Genomic DNA, 17,179 nt, shown 5'->3' with positions numbered 1-17,179 from the left:
CTCCTCAATTTCTTTTCACTGCTCGACAGTGATTGCTTTTGGTAGGAATTCCCCCTCTAACTTGCTGGGTTCACTTGAGTCTGATTCATCTTCCTCTTCTCACAGATTTGTTGCACCCTTCACAGAGCCCTATAAGATTTTGAGGTTCATCAGTGGTCTTGACTGCCATAACCAAGAGAGTAGGCGTTTTATAACTTTTATCATGTGATTAATGTGCATGTATGCACTTATACCATCTAGGCTATATCAAAAATCCCACATCTTGCCAAATTTGAGTATGGCTGGCCTGTTAAAGAACTTCTCCAACAGTATCTACAAAATTATTGAGACTATGAGAAACAGATGGGGCAGTGCAGTAAACCCTTGAAATTAAACATACAGGTGATGTTCTATCATTCAACGCTCTGAGTTTAATTTAGTAACATAATGAAGGCAGCAGGTTGCACCAAGCAACCAGTTCCTGCCACCATGACTTTGGTGACTTGTGAGAGTGTAGCAAAAAGTCCAAGGTCAGTTTTGATGACAGTGGCTCAATAATTACTTGAGTGAGTCACATTCACATTGAAATTTAGCTGCCAGCACACTTAAAAAGCATCTCCCCTCACTCACAAAGTGCTAACCTGTGGGCAGTGACACTGTGTTATACCCATCATCAAACACTGGCATGTCATGTTCTGAGTTGGTGGAAACTGATCTTCCCAACTCACTAGCTTGCTTTCAACAGCAAACCAAATCTCAGTGTGTAGTATAAATAGTGTTTAAATCCGTGCTCAATGACATTTACTGATGGTCTATCTTCAAGTTTGCCCAGAACCCCAAGTGTTCATGGGCCCCACATGCTTCCAAAGATGGACCAAACAAGAAAGAACACACCTACTCCAATATTAGACCCAACCATGGAGGACATCCAGGCCAATTGGAATCCAGTGTTCAGAAAGCATGCCCAACACTAAGATGACTTGGACTTGACAGGTGAGTACTTCAGACTTGAGCTTGTGCAAGTTAGCTTGAATTATCTCAGGCCTTGGCAGATACCATCTTCAACCACTGCATGCTAAGTAGTTAGAAATCAACTTCAACTTCAACTTTGGTCATCATACTTGGACTCCTACTATTGGACAGTCTGGGCTATTTACCATTCAATGATCTAAACTCCTGTACTAGCACTTATTGTGATCATGCATTTGCTCCAAACATGAAAATTTCATTTGAAGCTGCTTGACAATAAGCCAAGTGGAGCAATTTGCAAGCATGTTTGGGTTTGGTAACTTGAGTTTTGGGTTGGCATATTTACATTAAATCAGGGTCAAACTTGTTCAACCAAGTTCAATCAATTCGTGACACTGGCCGACCTTATGACTCTGTGTCATTTGAGGCCCCTTTTCCTATCTAAGATATAAGTGTCTAACTGATATGTTCCATTCTGCATGTTGCACACTTGTCTACTGAGCACTGTCTGCTCATGCACATTCTGCACCATTTTTTGGTGTCTACGTTGAGTTTTCTTTCACCAAATTCAGTCATACTTCTAAAGCATATGTCAGGACTCACAAACTCTAGCAATAATGCCAGCAATTCAATGCAAACCCAATTGTCACTTAGGGGACCTGGAATGCAGGGGTCTTTGACTGAAATTGAATCTGATGGAGTGCATCTACCCTGACAAGATGTGGCAAAGAGATACCTTGACATATTCAGAGATTTTAGAACTGCTAAAAGCACAAAATTTGAAGCCTCCTTTTGCATCTCCAGCATCATCAAAGAAAATTTATCCAGTGATTCAGGAGAGAATGCCATTACTATTGCATCTATCTACCTTGCCATGCTCAAGTCCTAGTGATGTTCCAGCCTGGCTTAGGCTTGGCTTGGAGGGGCTTGGGCTCTCCAGAATTCAAGCCTGAGCCATGAGCCCAAGCCAGCCAAAAGCTGGGGCTTGAGCCAGACTTGGCCATGGCTTTGTTATCTGCAAAGTTCCAGGACCCTATAAGAGTACTGGTTTCAGTGGTAGAGATGTGAACAACCAATCATCCTGGACCTTTTAAATTGTTTATTGATATTTGTTTGGAGTAGCACTTATATGTTCTCCTGTCTCTTCTTCATCCTCTCTTCACAGATATTATGGCAAGTGCCTCTTCATTGACACTTTCTCAACCTGATTCCCTTGCTCATCCTGTCACTTTGGTAGTGTCTGATGAAGAGCTTCCCAATGATGGCCTTTTAGTTGTCTCATTGTGCATTATGGAGTGTCTCATGATCATCTTCTTGTTAGCTATCAATTCCTGTCTGGAGATTTGCTGCCAGTGACTGCCCCAAGTTTGGCTCACATCATTGAAAATTTCTCATCTCTCACTTGTGAGCAGTATGTCAAAATTGCTTGTGCTCACTTGATTCATGTCATATCCATTGATTGCAAGGATTATATCTGAGATCTCCTAAGGGTGCATGATTGTACTGCTCAGTGTGCTCCGAATCTCATTGTATATCAGCATCTGTGTGTTGCCAGGTGTGACTTCTCTCATGTAGTGTTGCTGACTCCTTTTGAAACTGATGACTTTGCACAGCATACTGCAGCTCAAGATGCCATGCACAAATGATGCAAGGTGCAGCAAGTTGCTGATGTTGTTGGCACTGTACACATTGTTGATCCATTAAGTGATGATGACACTGACAATGACTCTGAGTTTCCAAGTATATGTACTTTTCAAGAGGAGGTCAATATCATTAAGGATTAGCTTTACTATGGGAGATGAAAGACAGCACCAGGAGGAGGAGTGGAAGAAGTGTGAGGTGGAGGAGAAACAGAAGTGGGAGGAAGAGATGTGGAAAAGGGAGGAGCAGTTGAAGCAGATTGAGCTAGTGGAAATCCAGGTCCAGATGAAGAAGGAAAAATGTTGGAAGAAGGCTGCTGCTAAGGTAAGGATCTGAATTCCTTAGTGGATCCAGATTAATGAATTTCATTAGGCTGCTAATGCAGACACCATGTCCACTGACAAATCTGCACCCCCTATTCCACCCTGCAAACTTTGTGTTGCTAAGGATAAGAGGTGCTGCTGGGATGATGCAAAGGTGAATCTGTTGGTGAGTAGAGTTTTGGATGGTATGGATCTGTGTTTTCTGACATCTGGACAGGTCAAGTCTTGTGATGCCTGCTGGGCAGCCAAGATCAAGTGCCCTGGAAATCTGGTGTAGAGAATGAGATTCCTCCAGGCATAGATCATGCATATTTCAACTCATGATGATTGGTATAGCACACAACTCACTCTCTATGACTTTCCTGTGAAATGCGCCGGAGGTGTGACACATTCCTGCACACATGCTTAGCGTGCTCTTCCCGTGCTTGGTCGCACTTTGTTGCACAGCATCCTAGAGCATCCATCCATCATCCAACCAGTCCCCTAGTGTCCCTTTTTGTTTATTCACACTATCTGACCATTTCTGGTATCATACAACATATTATTCCATCATGGACCCTTATTTACCTCACTTACATACATAGAGTGCTCCCTATTCACTTCTGAGCCCTGGGAGCATGCCTAGGCACAGCTTACCTGTGGCCTGGGAAGTTTTCATACACCTACAACCATCATACAAAACAACCACCATCATGTCAGTAGTCATCCAGTAGTGAGAATCTTTATCTTCAGCCAGCATGCATTAGTTGTTGCCCTAGTCCTCAGCACAGTCTACTATCATCAGTCTCTATTCAGCAGCCTCAGCACACACCTTCATGCCTTTTACCAGTCTATTATACGTCCACACACAACACATGCCTTATTCCCATGCTTCACGCTCTTATGCACTCAACATTCCTATGTGTGCACTCCCAGCACACTTCACCAGAGTTGACCTAGTGTCACCCAGTGGATCTTGCTTTCCTTACTTCCCTTAAGGGTTGAACACATTGCTCAGTGCACTTCAACCAACACTTAGAGAGTTAGTAGGCTTTTATCTCACTACCAGAGTGAGAGCCCCTCTTTCTTTCTTTAGCTCTACAGCCTAGCAGAGTTGTTGAACCTTCACCAGACATGTTGCCCAAGACTCCAAAGGGCAAGAAAGGCTGTGCTTGGAGGGAACTCTGTCCCCTAAGGGCAAAGGCAAGCAGCACCAGAAAAGTCCCACTCCAGAAGACATGGAAGTGGAGATCCTGACAGATCCATTGGCTGGATTCAGCACAGAGGAGGAAGTTGAGTATGGTGACCAGGCCTGGGTTGCTGCTGCCAACAGCATTGTGGAAGCTCTGTCCCAGACCAATGAGCTCTTTCAGGACAGTGTCCAGGCTGCAGAAGGAAGTAGGACCACTACTGAGTGGTTGAATACTAACTTGGAGGTTTTCCTCCAGCAACAGAGGGACTTCCAGGTCCAGCTGCTTGAGAGCGTCTGGACTGGATTTTGGATCTTGGATACCGCAACTTCCAGAGATGCTGAGAAGGGTGAAGAAGGGACTGGAGAGTCTGGAGGTGGAGTAGAGGCTGGTGGATCTGGAGGTGAAATGGAGACTGGTCTCTAAGGATTTCTAGATGTCCACTTCTGCCCTAATGTACCTATGTCTAACTTATATTCAATGTAACTCAATAGGACCAGGTTTGTTTGGATATGATGAGTGAAAGTCTGCAACTAGTTCTGATGCATTTCTGAGTTCCATGGCTAATAGCCAGGATGTTTCCTTGTCTGTTCCTTCATATCAGGACCATCAGATGAGATATAGGAGTTGACATTGTCTTCTCTATCAGTCTAACTTAGAGTCCAGGATTTCAGATATTTCATATTCTGGTTCTCCATCAACTTCTACTGGAGGTGGAGGAGGCTGGATTCAATTAGGAATGGTATTCATTGTTGCAGGTTCTAGTTGGGACACATGGAAAACAGGATGGATGGACTGCTTGGAATCCAGAAGTCAGACAGTGAAGGAATGTGTTCTAGGATGGGCTATAATCTCAAATGGACCTAAGTTCTTTTCCAAGAGTTTCTTTGATGGATGAGTGGAATAGAAGTATTTTGCTTTTACAAATACTTGTTCTCTGTGTTCTGGATGTATGGATATGTTTGGATGGTAACCCTTATTGGCAAAAACAGTGAAACTCTAGTAGTAGCACTCAGAGCATTGTTATATGTGAATTCTGCCAATGGAAGTAGTTCTGACCAGTTATCCTGCTAATAATTACAGTAGATGTGGAGGTATTGTTCTAGGGTCTGGTTGGCTCATTCCATTTGTCCATCTCCTTCCAGATGATATCCAGAAGTGAAGTGGAGGATCATGTTGAGTGCCTTTCCTAGAGAATGGAAGAAATGGGATACAAACTCTGTGCCTTGGTTGGAGGTAACATGGGATGGGATTCCATGCTTAGAGAATACATGAAGCAGGAATAATTGGGTGAGGTCCAGAGAGGTAATGGTATCATGAGTCAGGATGAATATAGCTTGCTTGGATAAACAATCTATGATAACAAGGATGGCAGTGAAGCTGGATGAGTCCAGAAGTTGTTCAATGAAATCCATGTGTATGGAATTCCAAGGTTTTTCTGGGATTGAGAGTTGCTTCAGTAATCCATATGGCTTATGTCTCAGAACCTTGGCTCAGGCACATGTAGTGCAGGATTTGACATAGTCCTTGATGTAGGTGCATATTCCAGGCCAGGTATATTCTCATTGGATAAGCTCTAAAGTATGGTTCTGACTGAAGTGTCCAGATAACAGATAGTCATGCATATTCCAGAGGACACAAAGCCTAAGGTTATTGGATTCTGGAACATATATGTCATTGTCACAATGGAGGAAACCACTATCATCCACTGTCCATCTATCATCCAGAGGACTGGACATGTGTGCAGATGTGATAGGGTCATTGGGGAGTACAGAAAGGATATCTTTATGGAGCTGTCCAACATCCATAAGTACAGCTGCGTAGAGTACCAGAAATGCTAAGGTTGATGCTTGTAGGGACAAAGCTAACTGTTTGGAAGTGAATACAGGACAGAAGTTATGAGGATTAACTTGAGCATAGTCCTTATTCCCCTCTTTGGGATAGATGTCCCAGTGTCTAGTAAGGAAATATGATTTGGCACCAAGTTTTCTGGGATAGAAACAGATGATGAGGTTGAATTGGTGAAGGAATTTCAACCAATGAGCCTGATGGCGAGAGAGGAGTTTGGTGGTTGTGAAATACTCAAGGTTCTTATGGTCTGTGACAACATCAATAGGCTCAGATGAGCCTTCAAGATAGTGTTGCCAGGTCTGGAAAGCCTTGTGAACAGCTAGGAGTTCCTTATCATGGGTATTGTAATTGAGTTCCAGAGGGGTAAGAGTTCTGGAATAGAACACTACTGGACAGATTTCAGAATCCAGACATACTTTGGACAGTATGCCAGCAATAGTGTAATCCAAAGTGTCCATTTCCACAATCAAAGGAATATTCAGCATCCAATGCATAAGTATTGGAGCTGTAGTAAAAGCTTTCTTGAGTGTTTCAAAGGATTTTCAGCACTCATCCAAAAAATCCAGGGTGCATCCTTGCTGGTGAGCTGGGTGAGAGGAACCACAATATCTGAGTAATTATAGATGAATTGTTAAGGTTGTTGTAGGGATTTCATATTCTGTGGGTTTGTATAGGCAGATATTACTTAGTGTTATGTTCGCACTTTTGGTGCTTATGTAATCATAATAGTTTTCACCACCTACCAGTACCAGTCTGAGACTGAGAGTTATTAGCATGATTTCCTATCCTCTTTGAGCACTGAGCTTAGTCCAGAAACCCTTTAGGGTTGAATAGCAACTAGGCATAGCACATTTAGCCCAACATTAGAAGTCTACTTTCCAGTTCTCTCTTGTTGTGTTTCCCACATCATACTCAAGGCTAAATGGATCTGAAGGGCTTCAGCCTCAGCTCATGCGCTGTGCCCCTTACTTGAGTATTGCCCCTTATTTCAGGAAGGCAAGACTAATGCATCTGGAGGGTCAGACGGGTAGCATAGTGGATCTGGATGACTTCTGGATGCAGGATAAGTATCATAAGGCTAATCCGGATGAGTCCAGACTAGAAACTAGTGGTAGTGGCTGTTGTAGACAGAGGTGGTGTCATATGCCATTCCAGACTCTCAACTCTAAATCCGCTTCTCCAGATATCCGGATCCGAGATCTGGATCTCAAATGATCTGATCTATCTTTATCTCCCTTCTGGAATCCAAACCCTATATCAGCGCCCAACCCCATTTAGACTGCCCCTGTCTCCGGACTCCAGTTAACCATGTTTCCCTTTTGATTATTGATCCATTACATACATTTCATTTCCGGTGTTCATTATTTGTGATCTGTCCTACTTACTAATAGACTTTGCATATGCTTCATACATAGCCTTTATGTTTGCTGACTGATTCCTATATGATACCTACAGTATATAAACCTCCTGTAACTCTTGGAAATACTCCAGTTTGAATATCATCTTAGTTCCTGCTCATTCCTGTGTCCTCCGGACTCGAGATAAGTCTCTTGTCATATTCTGAGTCTTAGGATTGCATCCTAGACTACATTTCCGACTCTACCTTAGGGTAGTCCAGACCTCATCCAGATTAGTCTTATCCACTTGCCCAGGTAATATCTAGATGTCATTGGATTTATCTCATGTTTCAGATCTGGACATCCATTATCCACCCTAGTCAAAACCCAGAAACTCCGGATGACTGTTCTAGCCCCTGGAAATTAAGGGCACATACTCAGGAAAGGGGCACAGCATACAAGCTGAGGCCAAGCCCTTGTGATCTGACCCCCTTGAGCACACAATCTTAACAGTGCTTGTTTCCCCTACCTATATAAACCCCCTATATACTAAGCTGTATTCTCTAACTTGAATCTACTTGGTTCTTCCTGGTTACTTCATCCATAACCTCTTAAGCCTTCTAAAGGTTTAACTTGTGATCTTCATGCTTTGCTTTGACCCTTGGTCATTGTGTCTTAGATCTACCAGAAGCCTTCATTGTAGTCACCCACAACTTAGGCTATAGTCATCGCCAGCCACAAGACAGTGCCTGCACTTTGACTCAATGACCCACTAGTTTCCTAGTGGTTGGATGGTACTTGCAGCCAGCACCTGTACTCCAGGCCCTGCAAGTCTATCCAAGTAAGACAGCACCTGTGTTCAGTTACTAACAGTTATCTGGTCAAGGTCATGCAAATCCATGCAAAGGTGTAAGGAGCCATCCTTTTTCTTGACAAAGAGGATGGGAGCTCCATGAGGAGAGGAAGAGGAGTAGTAGTGATAAACTTTTGGAGGGCTTCAAGCTCTACTGGGGATAATGGATAAGTAGTTCCAAGGGGTGGGGTAGATCCTTCTTCCAAATCAATCTTGAGATCATATGGATGATGAGGAGGAAGTTGGCTAGCCTTTCCCTTATCGAAGACATCTGCAAATTCATGATACATACCCTTGAGTGTGAAGAATGTGTTCAGCCCTGGGTTAGTACCTTGATGCACCTTCTCAAGTTTCTCCCATGCGGCTTTGGCAGAAGTCTGGTCTGCAATGAGATCTAGTTTCTCATTGCTAACATATTTGATGATGATACTGAGAGCCTTGTCATTCTGAATCTTCCAGGTGTTGGAGGGGACAGATGTAGCTGAAGAGGTGGTAGGTGAAATTGCAGTACTTATTGATGTGGACACAGCAGTGGAGGCAGCAGGTGACATTGTGCTGGCTTGTGGTGCTGATGGGTCAGGGTCTTCTCCAGAGACAGTGCTCCAGACCTTTTCCCACTGCAACTTTCCTCAGATTCAGATCTTCCAGGTTGGATAGTTATGTTTGAACAGGATGGGGACATTGGTCATCACTGACTCAGTGCCCATCACAGGTTCATGGAAGGTTGTTCAGTGTCGATTACCTACTAGACTTGAGCAGCCACAGGGCTCATAACCTAAGAATGCAAGTGCTCAGCTGTTGAATGAAACGACTATATTCATGTACTGTACCTAAGAACGCAAGTGCTACATATGTGTCAGCAACGTCCTACTCAAGTAAACACAGTACTTACCTCAGCCATTGAATAAAATGACTGAGGGAGAAAATAAGAGGTGAGTAGCACTAGTATCTGATGTCCAAAACACTGACAAACAAATCTACTGAGGTCGCAATCATATCAACTATCGACAGACTTGTGAGTATCCTTGTGCAATGAGCCTTGCTTTATGATGGACTATATTTCCAGCAGCATCTTTCTTTGCTTGGAAACCCCATTTTGATCCTACCAAATTTGCTCCTGCAGGGAGATCAGCAAGTTCCCATGTTCCAGCTGTCTGGAGTGTTTTCAACTCTTCATGAATACTGGCTTTCCATTGGGGCCAGTCTGGGCAGCATTTTGCTTCTCCCAGAGTGGTGGGTTCTAAAACTTCAGTGTCAGCAGTGAACTCACTCAATGCTAGGGCCAGCTCTGCAAGATTGTCTTCATCTTCCAAAATTGCTATCAAAGTGTTTGTGGCATCTTCATATGTGGCAACTCCTTCTGCCACTACAGCTTCAGGCATGGGTAACTGTATTCCTTTGGGAAGGGAACTGTTTGTGCCTGATTATGTCCAAGACATGCTGGCTGGGCTTTCTAACTCGTTTAGCAACCATTTTGAGTGTTAGCAAGGTTGAAAGGACAGGGATTTTGGAGGGATGGTGAACTTTTGGAATCTGTAGTTTGTAAGGCGTTGTTGCAAGAGTCTGTGCAGGAGGTGAGTGAGTCTGTGCCATTATCATCACATTGGGAATTAAGTCTTCCTCCTCCTCATGAGAGAATGATACAACATCAGCAGCGTTCTAGTAGACATTATGCTCAACTGTAACTCTGCATTTAGCAGGCCAGAATACTTAGCACCCATTTTTGCTAGCATTGTCTATGCTGACCCATTGTCCTTCCTCTACTTGACCCCTGAGCTTGTCACCATCTTCAATGCATACCCATACTCTCAGGCCCCAAGGTCTTGCTTGATGTAGGTCAGGCTTCTTTCCAGTGGCTGCTTCAAGCAAGGTGCTACCATCTAGGGCTTTTGTTGGTGTGCAGTTTTTCAACCATACCACATGCTTAACAGCCTCTCCCCAAAGGGTGCATGGTAAGCTGCTATCATGAAGCATGGCTCATACCTTCTCTCCCAGCATGCAGTTAAGCCATTCTGCAACACCATTGTGTTATGGTGTGTCATGGATGGTGAGTTTTTGCTTGGTTCCCACAGCTTTAAGATGTGTGCTGAAAGCTTTACCCAGGTACTCCCCTCTCCAGTCAGAGTGTAGCATTTTGCTGGGTCTCACACCATGCCTCAAACTCTTTGTAGGCATCGAAAGCATCACTTGTTTGATGAAGAAGGTGCAAATATGTGAGATGAGTTTTGTCGTCTGTGAAACTGATGTAATACATACAGCCACCAAGCATGGCAACTGGTGCAGGTCCCCAGAGATTGGTATGAACTTCTTCAGCAAACTTGCTTGCTTGCTCCCCCTCATGAACTTTCTTTACAGGTTTGCAGGTAGCTTTAGCATAGATGTATGATTTGCAGAAGGTGGGTTCTCTTAATGACAGGTCAACTTTAATGCCTGATACTGATCCATTTTTAGCAAGCCTTTGAGTGGCGCTGGGTGCAATATGGCCCATGCGGCTGTGGAGTTCCATGATGGTTACAGTCTCTATTGCAGCATGTACGCTTCCACTGCTCTCGTCATGTATGATGTGGTACAGACCCTTTGATGTCTTTGGGATTTGTCTGATGACTTCCTTGGCAGGGTCATGGAGGATGCACTTTCCACCTGTGAAAGTAGCTAAGAAGCCAAGTTCATTGAGTCATCCAATTGATATGAGAGTGTATCCAACTTCTGGTGAGTATAGCACTTCAGTGAGGTGAAGTCTAGATGCATCAACACTGTTTGGCACTTCTATAATCATCTTACCAGCTCCTATAGCATTGAATGATTGCTTATTTGTGGCTGTGAATGACTTTGGAGGGATGGTAGAGAGGGTATCAAAGTTTTTCTTGAATGGCAAGATGTGATGCATGGATCCAGAATCATAGAGTTCGATGATAGGTCCATCACTTCTTTGTTCATTGTTAACTTCAGCAATGATCTCATCATCATTGCTCAGACTCCCAACATCTGTCCAGTCAGGGTCATCCAAAAAAGCAGTGTCATCCCTCACTTCAGAGAAACAGTCTTCTGAGTTATCATCTGACATTGAGTCACAAGGGTAATCGTCATTATAGGAGGATTCAGAGAGGGTGAGCAAATCTGGTACTGAACTGTTAGTTTCCAGTTCTGATAGTTTGTCAATAGTGAATACTCCATCACTCTCAGAGTTGGAGTTAGCAGTTGCATTTGCAGATCCATTGGCAGCATGAGCAGTGCCTGCAGACTGATTCTTATCTGGCTCAGGACACTGTGCTTTGAAGTGTTCTCATGAATTGCAGTTCCAGCATGGGGGATGAGGTCTAGTGCCCCTGCCTCTTCCTCCTCAGTAAGAACCTCTGGGGCCTCCTCTGCCTCCATGGCCTTGAGATGGTGAGTCTGTGGTTGCCATTGCTTCATCACCACCATTGGATCTGGCACCTGTGTTATTGCACACCAGGTAAGTATCCTTTCTACTGTGGCATTCAGATTCCTCAATGATGAGGGAGATTAGGATATCTGGGGCTATGGTTTGGGTAGGGGAATAAAGTTGGGCAGTGGCAAGTTGTCCTGAAGCAAAACTTGTGAGGTGATTTGGAAGGGATTGAATGATCATGGACTGGTAGTCTTTTTCTTCAATCTAAACACCTACTGCTGATAATTTGTCGTGTTTAGCATGGAGTTCATCTAAGAACTGGCATACGTCACTCCCACCAGGGCATTTTGATTCAAGAAATCTGGTGCAAAGATCTGTCTGCGCATAAGCACCTTTCTCAGTGTATTCACACACAATCTCATTCCACATCATCACAACATTGGGCAAGTTCCATACACATAACACAGTTGAATCTGGAATCTGCTAGGTAAGCAGGTGTTTGGCAAGATTCTCATATTTCTGCCATTGAGCGAGTGCCACAGGGTCAGGAGGGGAAATGATCATTGTTTCTCCAGATGTTGTGGATAGTCTGGTGGGCTTGGGGTTAGTCTGTTAAGAACCATGCTCAAAGGAGAGAGAGACTGACTCAGAGGGGCTTGGCCTCAGCTTGTATGCTGTGCCCCTTACCCGAGTATGTGCCCTTCATTTTAGAGGAAGTCCGATGATGGTCCGATGAAGTCCAGAGGACTTCCAGAGGCTGGCTACTCTGGTGGAGAGTGCAGGAGGACTTCTAGAGGAGCGCAGGAGAGTTCCGGAGGGATGCAGGAAATGCTCAGGAGAGTTCCCACTGCAAGGTAATACTTCTACAGGAAAACAGGATGGACGGATAGGAGGTCCAGAGGACAGGATGTCCGGAGGTCTGGAGTACAGAGGACAGGAGGTCTGGAGGTATGGAGGACAGAACATCCGAAGGACAGGATACCAGGACATCCAGAGGTACAGAGGACAGGAGGTCCGGAGGTCCAGAAGGAATAGGGGCTACATTGGACTTCGTCCAATGTAGAAGCAAACGGAGGTAGACTACCCTAAGGTAGAGTTGGAGGGACGGGAAGTGGACCTAAGTCTGGAAAGAGGGTAAGTGCCAGAAAGGCAAGACTCCAGCCTAGGGAAGCAATCCCTAGACTTGGGACAGAGACATAGGGGGCAAATCCGAAGGTCTGGAATTCCGGCCTAGGGAGTCCATCCCTAGGCCTTATGGAAAAGGACAAGACTCAGACGGACTGAAGTCTGGAAGATGATTGGGCAGATCTAAGGTGATATTCAGACTGAGGACTCTACTGTAGTTGTACAGGGGTTATATACTAAAGGCTACCTGAGAGGATCAGTAAGCAAAGGAGTAAGGCTATGTACAAGCATGGGGAAACACATTGGTAAGTAAGATGGAACATAAGTAAATGAACTCGGAGATGAAACTAGTACAAGGATCAATCAGCAAGATGGAAACAGAGATAACCAAGAACCAGAAAGGCGGAGATGCCTAAATGGGGATAGGTGCAGGATCTCGGACAGAGGGTGGGAATAGGTCCAGAGATAGCACAGTTAATATCTGGAGGTCCGGAGATCTGGGGATCTGGAAGGCAGGGTGGAAACAGGACTGAGATATGTGAGATGGTGAATGTAGTCCAGAATCTGAGAGGAGGTAAAGTCCGGATGTCTTGCTGGACAGAATGTGCATAGGGTGGACAGGATAGGGGATCCAGGAATGAGTTGGATATGGGGTCCGGAAATAGGTCCGGAAAGCGTGGGAATATGATGGGATCTATGTCTGGCATACAGGATATGACATAGTCCCATTGAACTGTTTCCACAGTTCCTTGGCTTTGACAGTGATCTGGAAGCATAAGGAAAATATTGCCCAATTTGTGCCTTTGATATTGAGTTTGGGCACATTGGTAGGCAGAGTGTCCATAGTGACTGGTACAGTAGTAGACATCTTGAATATGCAGCTTTTTCAGCAGGGAAACATGAGATGTAGGGTTGTTAGAGTGCAGGGCTCATAACCTGTGAGCAATATACAAATTGTGCAAGTCTGGAACAAACAGACTATCTCAGTCGTGCGTGAAGGCAAACATCTATATGTATTCACCTGAAACAAACAGACTATCTGCACTATATAAGTAAAGGTGAATAAACATGAAATGTAAAGTATCTTACCTCAGTCATGTGCAAAGGCAAATGTCTGAGGTGACTATCCAATTCTGTAGCTAGCTAAATAGATTAAGTGATCTTGTATGAACAAATAAGTAAGACTGTAACAAGGAATATGCATGGTGCTGGCCCATGCAAACAAGAGATTCAGTGGATACAATGAAGGAGGAAATGACAAGAGCAAACAAAAGAAAAACATACAAGTTGCTGGACATAGTGAACAAAGACAATACTAGCCAATGGTGTGTTTTGGCTGCAGGTGGTGCACTTGTTATTCCAACAAAGCACACCTCACAAGGTAGAACCACAAGATATGTATCCTGAAGCTCCATTCAGGTCATGGCAGTGAATACTTGTCCACAGAGTTCGATAAGCACCTCCATAGTGCTGGCATTGAACAAGAGCTCACCATTCATGATTCACCTGAACAAAATGGCATGGCTGAACACCTCAATGGCACGCTCATCTTGCTGGCTAGGGCCATGCTATTGGGCTGCAACTTGCCAAAATTCCTCTGGGCCAAGGCTGTCAATTATGCCATGTGGCTCAAGAATTGCTTACCATCAAGAGCAACACCACACCCCATATCATCTAGCCCATGGGAGCATCCCAGATCTGTCCCAGGCATGGGAGTTCAGAGTGCCATGCTATGTGCATCTTCAGGATAGTACTAAGCTTGATCCCAGGGTGGAGGAGGCAATCTTCATAGGACTGGATATGATGAGTAAGGCATATTGTATTTATTGGGCTGGAAGGTATAAGGTATCAGTTGAGTGAAATGTCATGTTTGTCCCTCTACTGTGACCATTGCTGATGATATTTTGGCTGAGGGAGAGTCCAATAGTACCAACCAAGTTAGTAGTGGCCAGATAACATCAGAAAAAGATGAACCTAGACCTCCTATGCCTTCCACACCTCCCTAAGCCCCAATCACCCTTGAACTGCCTCCTGCTCCAAGACCCATACACCCTTCTGGCTACTATGCAGCTTTGAATGAAGGCCAAGTAGCAGCTCTAGCTATCATGGCAGACCAACACCTAGAGTCAGACCTCAACAACGAACAATGAGACGAACCACTCACTATATGGGAGCAGACAGCCATGGCTGCTGCAATTGCAGAACCAACACTTGCCCAAGCATTGTGAGGCCTGGATGCAGTGAAGTGTTAGACTATGAGATCAGTCAGCTGGAGAAGTTAGGCACATGGGAACTGGAGGACTTACCACCAAGTGCAATCCTCATTCCTTGCCATTTTCTCTTGGCAACAAAACAAGGTCCTGATGGCCAAAAGCTCAAACTCTGAGCCAGACTCATTGCTAACAGGCAACATCAGCAATATGGACTTGATTTCTGTGAGACATTCACACCCCCCCTCCAATATATTGACTATCTGAATGGTTCTTGTGATGGCTGTGCAGAATGATTGGGAAATTCACCAAGTTGATATAAAGAGTGTGTACCTGTATGCAGAACTAAAAGAGGACATTTACATGCATGCACTCCCAGGATACCTAAAGGCTAGTCAGGAGAGGAAAATTTTGAAGCTGAGGAGAAGCTTACCAGGTCTGAAGCAGGCAGGATATAAATGATCAGAGGAATTGGCAGGAGAATTTATGAAGCTGGGTTTTGCACACTTGCAAATTGACCAAGCCATGTACTTCAAGCACTCCCAGGAAGAGCATACCATCATCATGGTGTCCATGGATGACATGGCTGTCACTTCTAAGCACCTTTATCATATCCATTAGTTCAAGGACGAGCTGAAGAAACATTTTGAGATTATGGACCTTGGCGAACTCACCTGGCTCCTCAGACTAAAAGTCCAATGCAATCACACAGCTTGTGCTGTTACATTGTCCCAATAGGCATATGTTGACACTGTGCTGGAACAATTTGGACTTACCAATGCCAAAAGTGTGCAAATGCCCATGGAGCCCAGTGCTCTAATCTCTGATGCCCAATGCCCTGTGACTCACACCCAGCATGAGGCCATGAAGAATGTCCCTTACCAGTGTGCAATAGGGTCACTAATATACATGGCTACCAGAACAAGACCAGACATCTCCTTTGCTGTATCGACTCTCTGGCAATTCATGCAAAACCTGGGTCATACTCATTAGGAGGCAAGTAAGTGTGTTATGTGCTACCTGAAGGGAACAGTGGACTTACAGCTCACCCTTGGCAATACTAATGCCAGGCTAGAAGCCTATGTTGATGCTAACTGGGCATCACAGCCCCATTGCCACTCTATGTCTGGGTATGTAGTCTTACTCAATGGTAGACCTGTTACATGGAGCACCTGAAAACAACCTCTCATCATGCTCTCTACTGCCAAAGTGGAGTACATTGCACATGACTACAGTTACCCATGAGTTACTGTATCTGCAACTCCTCATTGAGGAGTTGTACAGCGAATTATCCCTTCCTACACCTATCCACTGTGACAACCAGTCAGCCATCGCCCTCACATCTAAGCCAAAGTTCCAGGCATGCACAAAGCATATTGACATTCATTTCCATTTTGTATGACAAAACATCAAAAATGGTACTTTCGCACTGTTGTACTGCTCTACTGATAACAACATTGCTGATGTGTTCACCAAACCTTTACCATGCCCACACCTTCAGAAACTTTGTTGTCTAATGAGCTTGGATACCGCTCAAGGGGGAGTGTTGGAGTCATGTTAAGAACCATGCTCAAAGGAGAGAGAGACTGACTCAGAGGGGCTTGGCCTCAGCTCATATGCTGTGCCCCTTACCTGAGTATGTGCCCTTCATTTCAGAGGAAGTCTGATGATGGTCAGATGAAGTCCAGAGGCTGGCTACTCTGGTGGAGAGTGTTAGAGGACTTCCAGAGGAGTGCAGGAGAGTTCTGGAGGAATGCAGGAAGTGCTCAGGAGAGTTCCCACTGCAAGGTAGTACTTCTACAGGAAATGGGATGGAAGGGTAGGATGTCCAGAGGTCTGGAGGACAGGAGGACAGGATGTCTGAGGGTTAGGAGGACTGGGACTGTCCGAAGGTACGGAGGGCAGAACATCTGAAGGACAGGATGCCTGGAGGTGCATAGGATAGGAGGTCTGGAAGGAATAGGGGCTACATCAGACAAAGTCCAATGTAGAAGCAAACTGAGGTAGACTACCCTTAGGTAGAGTCAGAGAGACAGGAAGTGGACCAAAGTCTGGAGAGAGGGTAAGTGCCAGAAAGGCAAGACTCCAGCCTAGGGAAGCAATCCCTAGACTTGGGACAGAGACATAGGAGACAAATCTAAAGGTCCAGAATTCCAGCCTAGGGCATCCTTCCCTAGGCCTTACAGGAAAAGGATGAGACTCAGATGGACTGAAGTCCGGAAGATGATTGGGCAGATCTAAGGTGATATTCAGACTAAGGAAACTACAGGAGTATCTACAGGGGTTATATACTGGAGAATATCTGAGGGGATCAGTAAGCAATAGAGCAAGGCTATGTATAAGCATGTGGAA

At 44.7% G+C, this 17,179-nt stretch overlaps 1 protein-coding gene across 1 annotated transcript; it reads right to left on the bottom strand.

The window, feature by feature from the left end:
- Window positions 1-10,569: 10,569 nt before the first annotated feature.
- BJ212DRAFT_1299873 (uncharacterized protein) lies at window positions 10,570-11,545 on the bottom strand (the record flags this gene model as incomplete). Its single annotated transcript, XM_041332930.1, has 4 exons — window positions 10,570-10,614; window positions 10,638-10,774; window positions 10,904-11,356; window positions 11,389-11,545. 4 exons carry the CDS (start codon window positions 11,543-11,545, stop codon window positions 10,570-10,572), a joined length of 792 nt encoding a protein of 263 aa, XP_041192831.1.
- Window positions 11,546-17,179: the final 5,634 nt, after the last annotated feature.

Source organism: Suillus subaureus (assembly GCF_016647635.1).
Source record: "Suillus subaureus strain MN1 chromosome Unknown BJ212scaffold_17, whole genome shotgun sequence".
NCBI lineage: Eukaryota > Fungi > Basidiomycota > Agaricomycetes > Boletales > Suillaceae > Suillus > Suillus subaureus.
The sequence above is the reverse complement of the archived record's forward strand: the minus strand, read 5'-3'. Positions and strand labels throughout refer to the sequence as shown.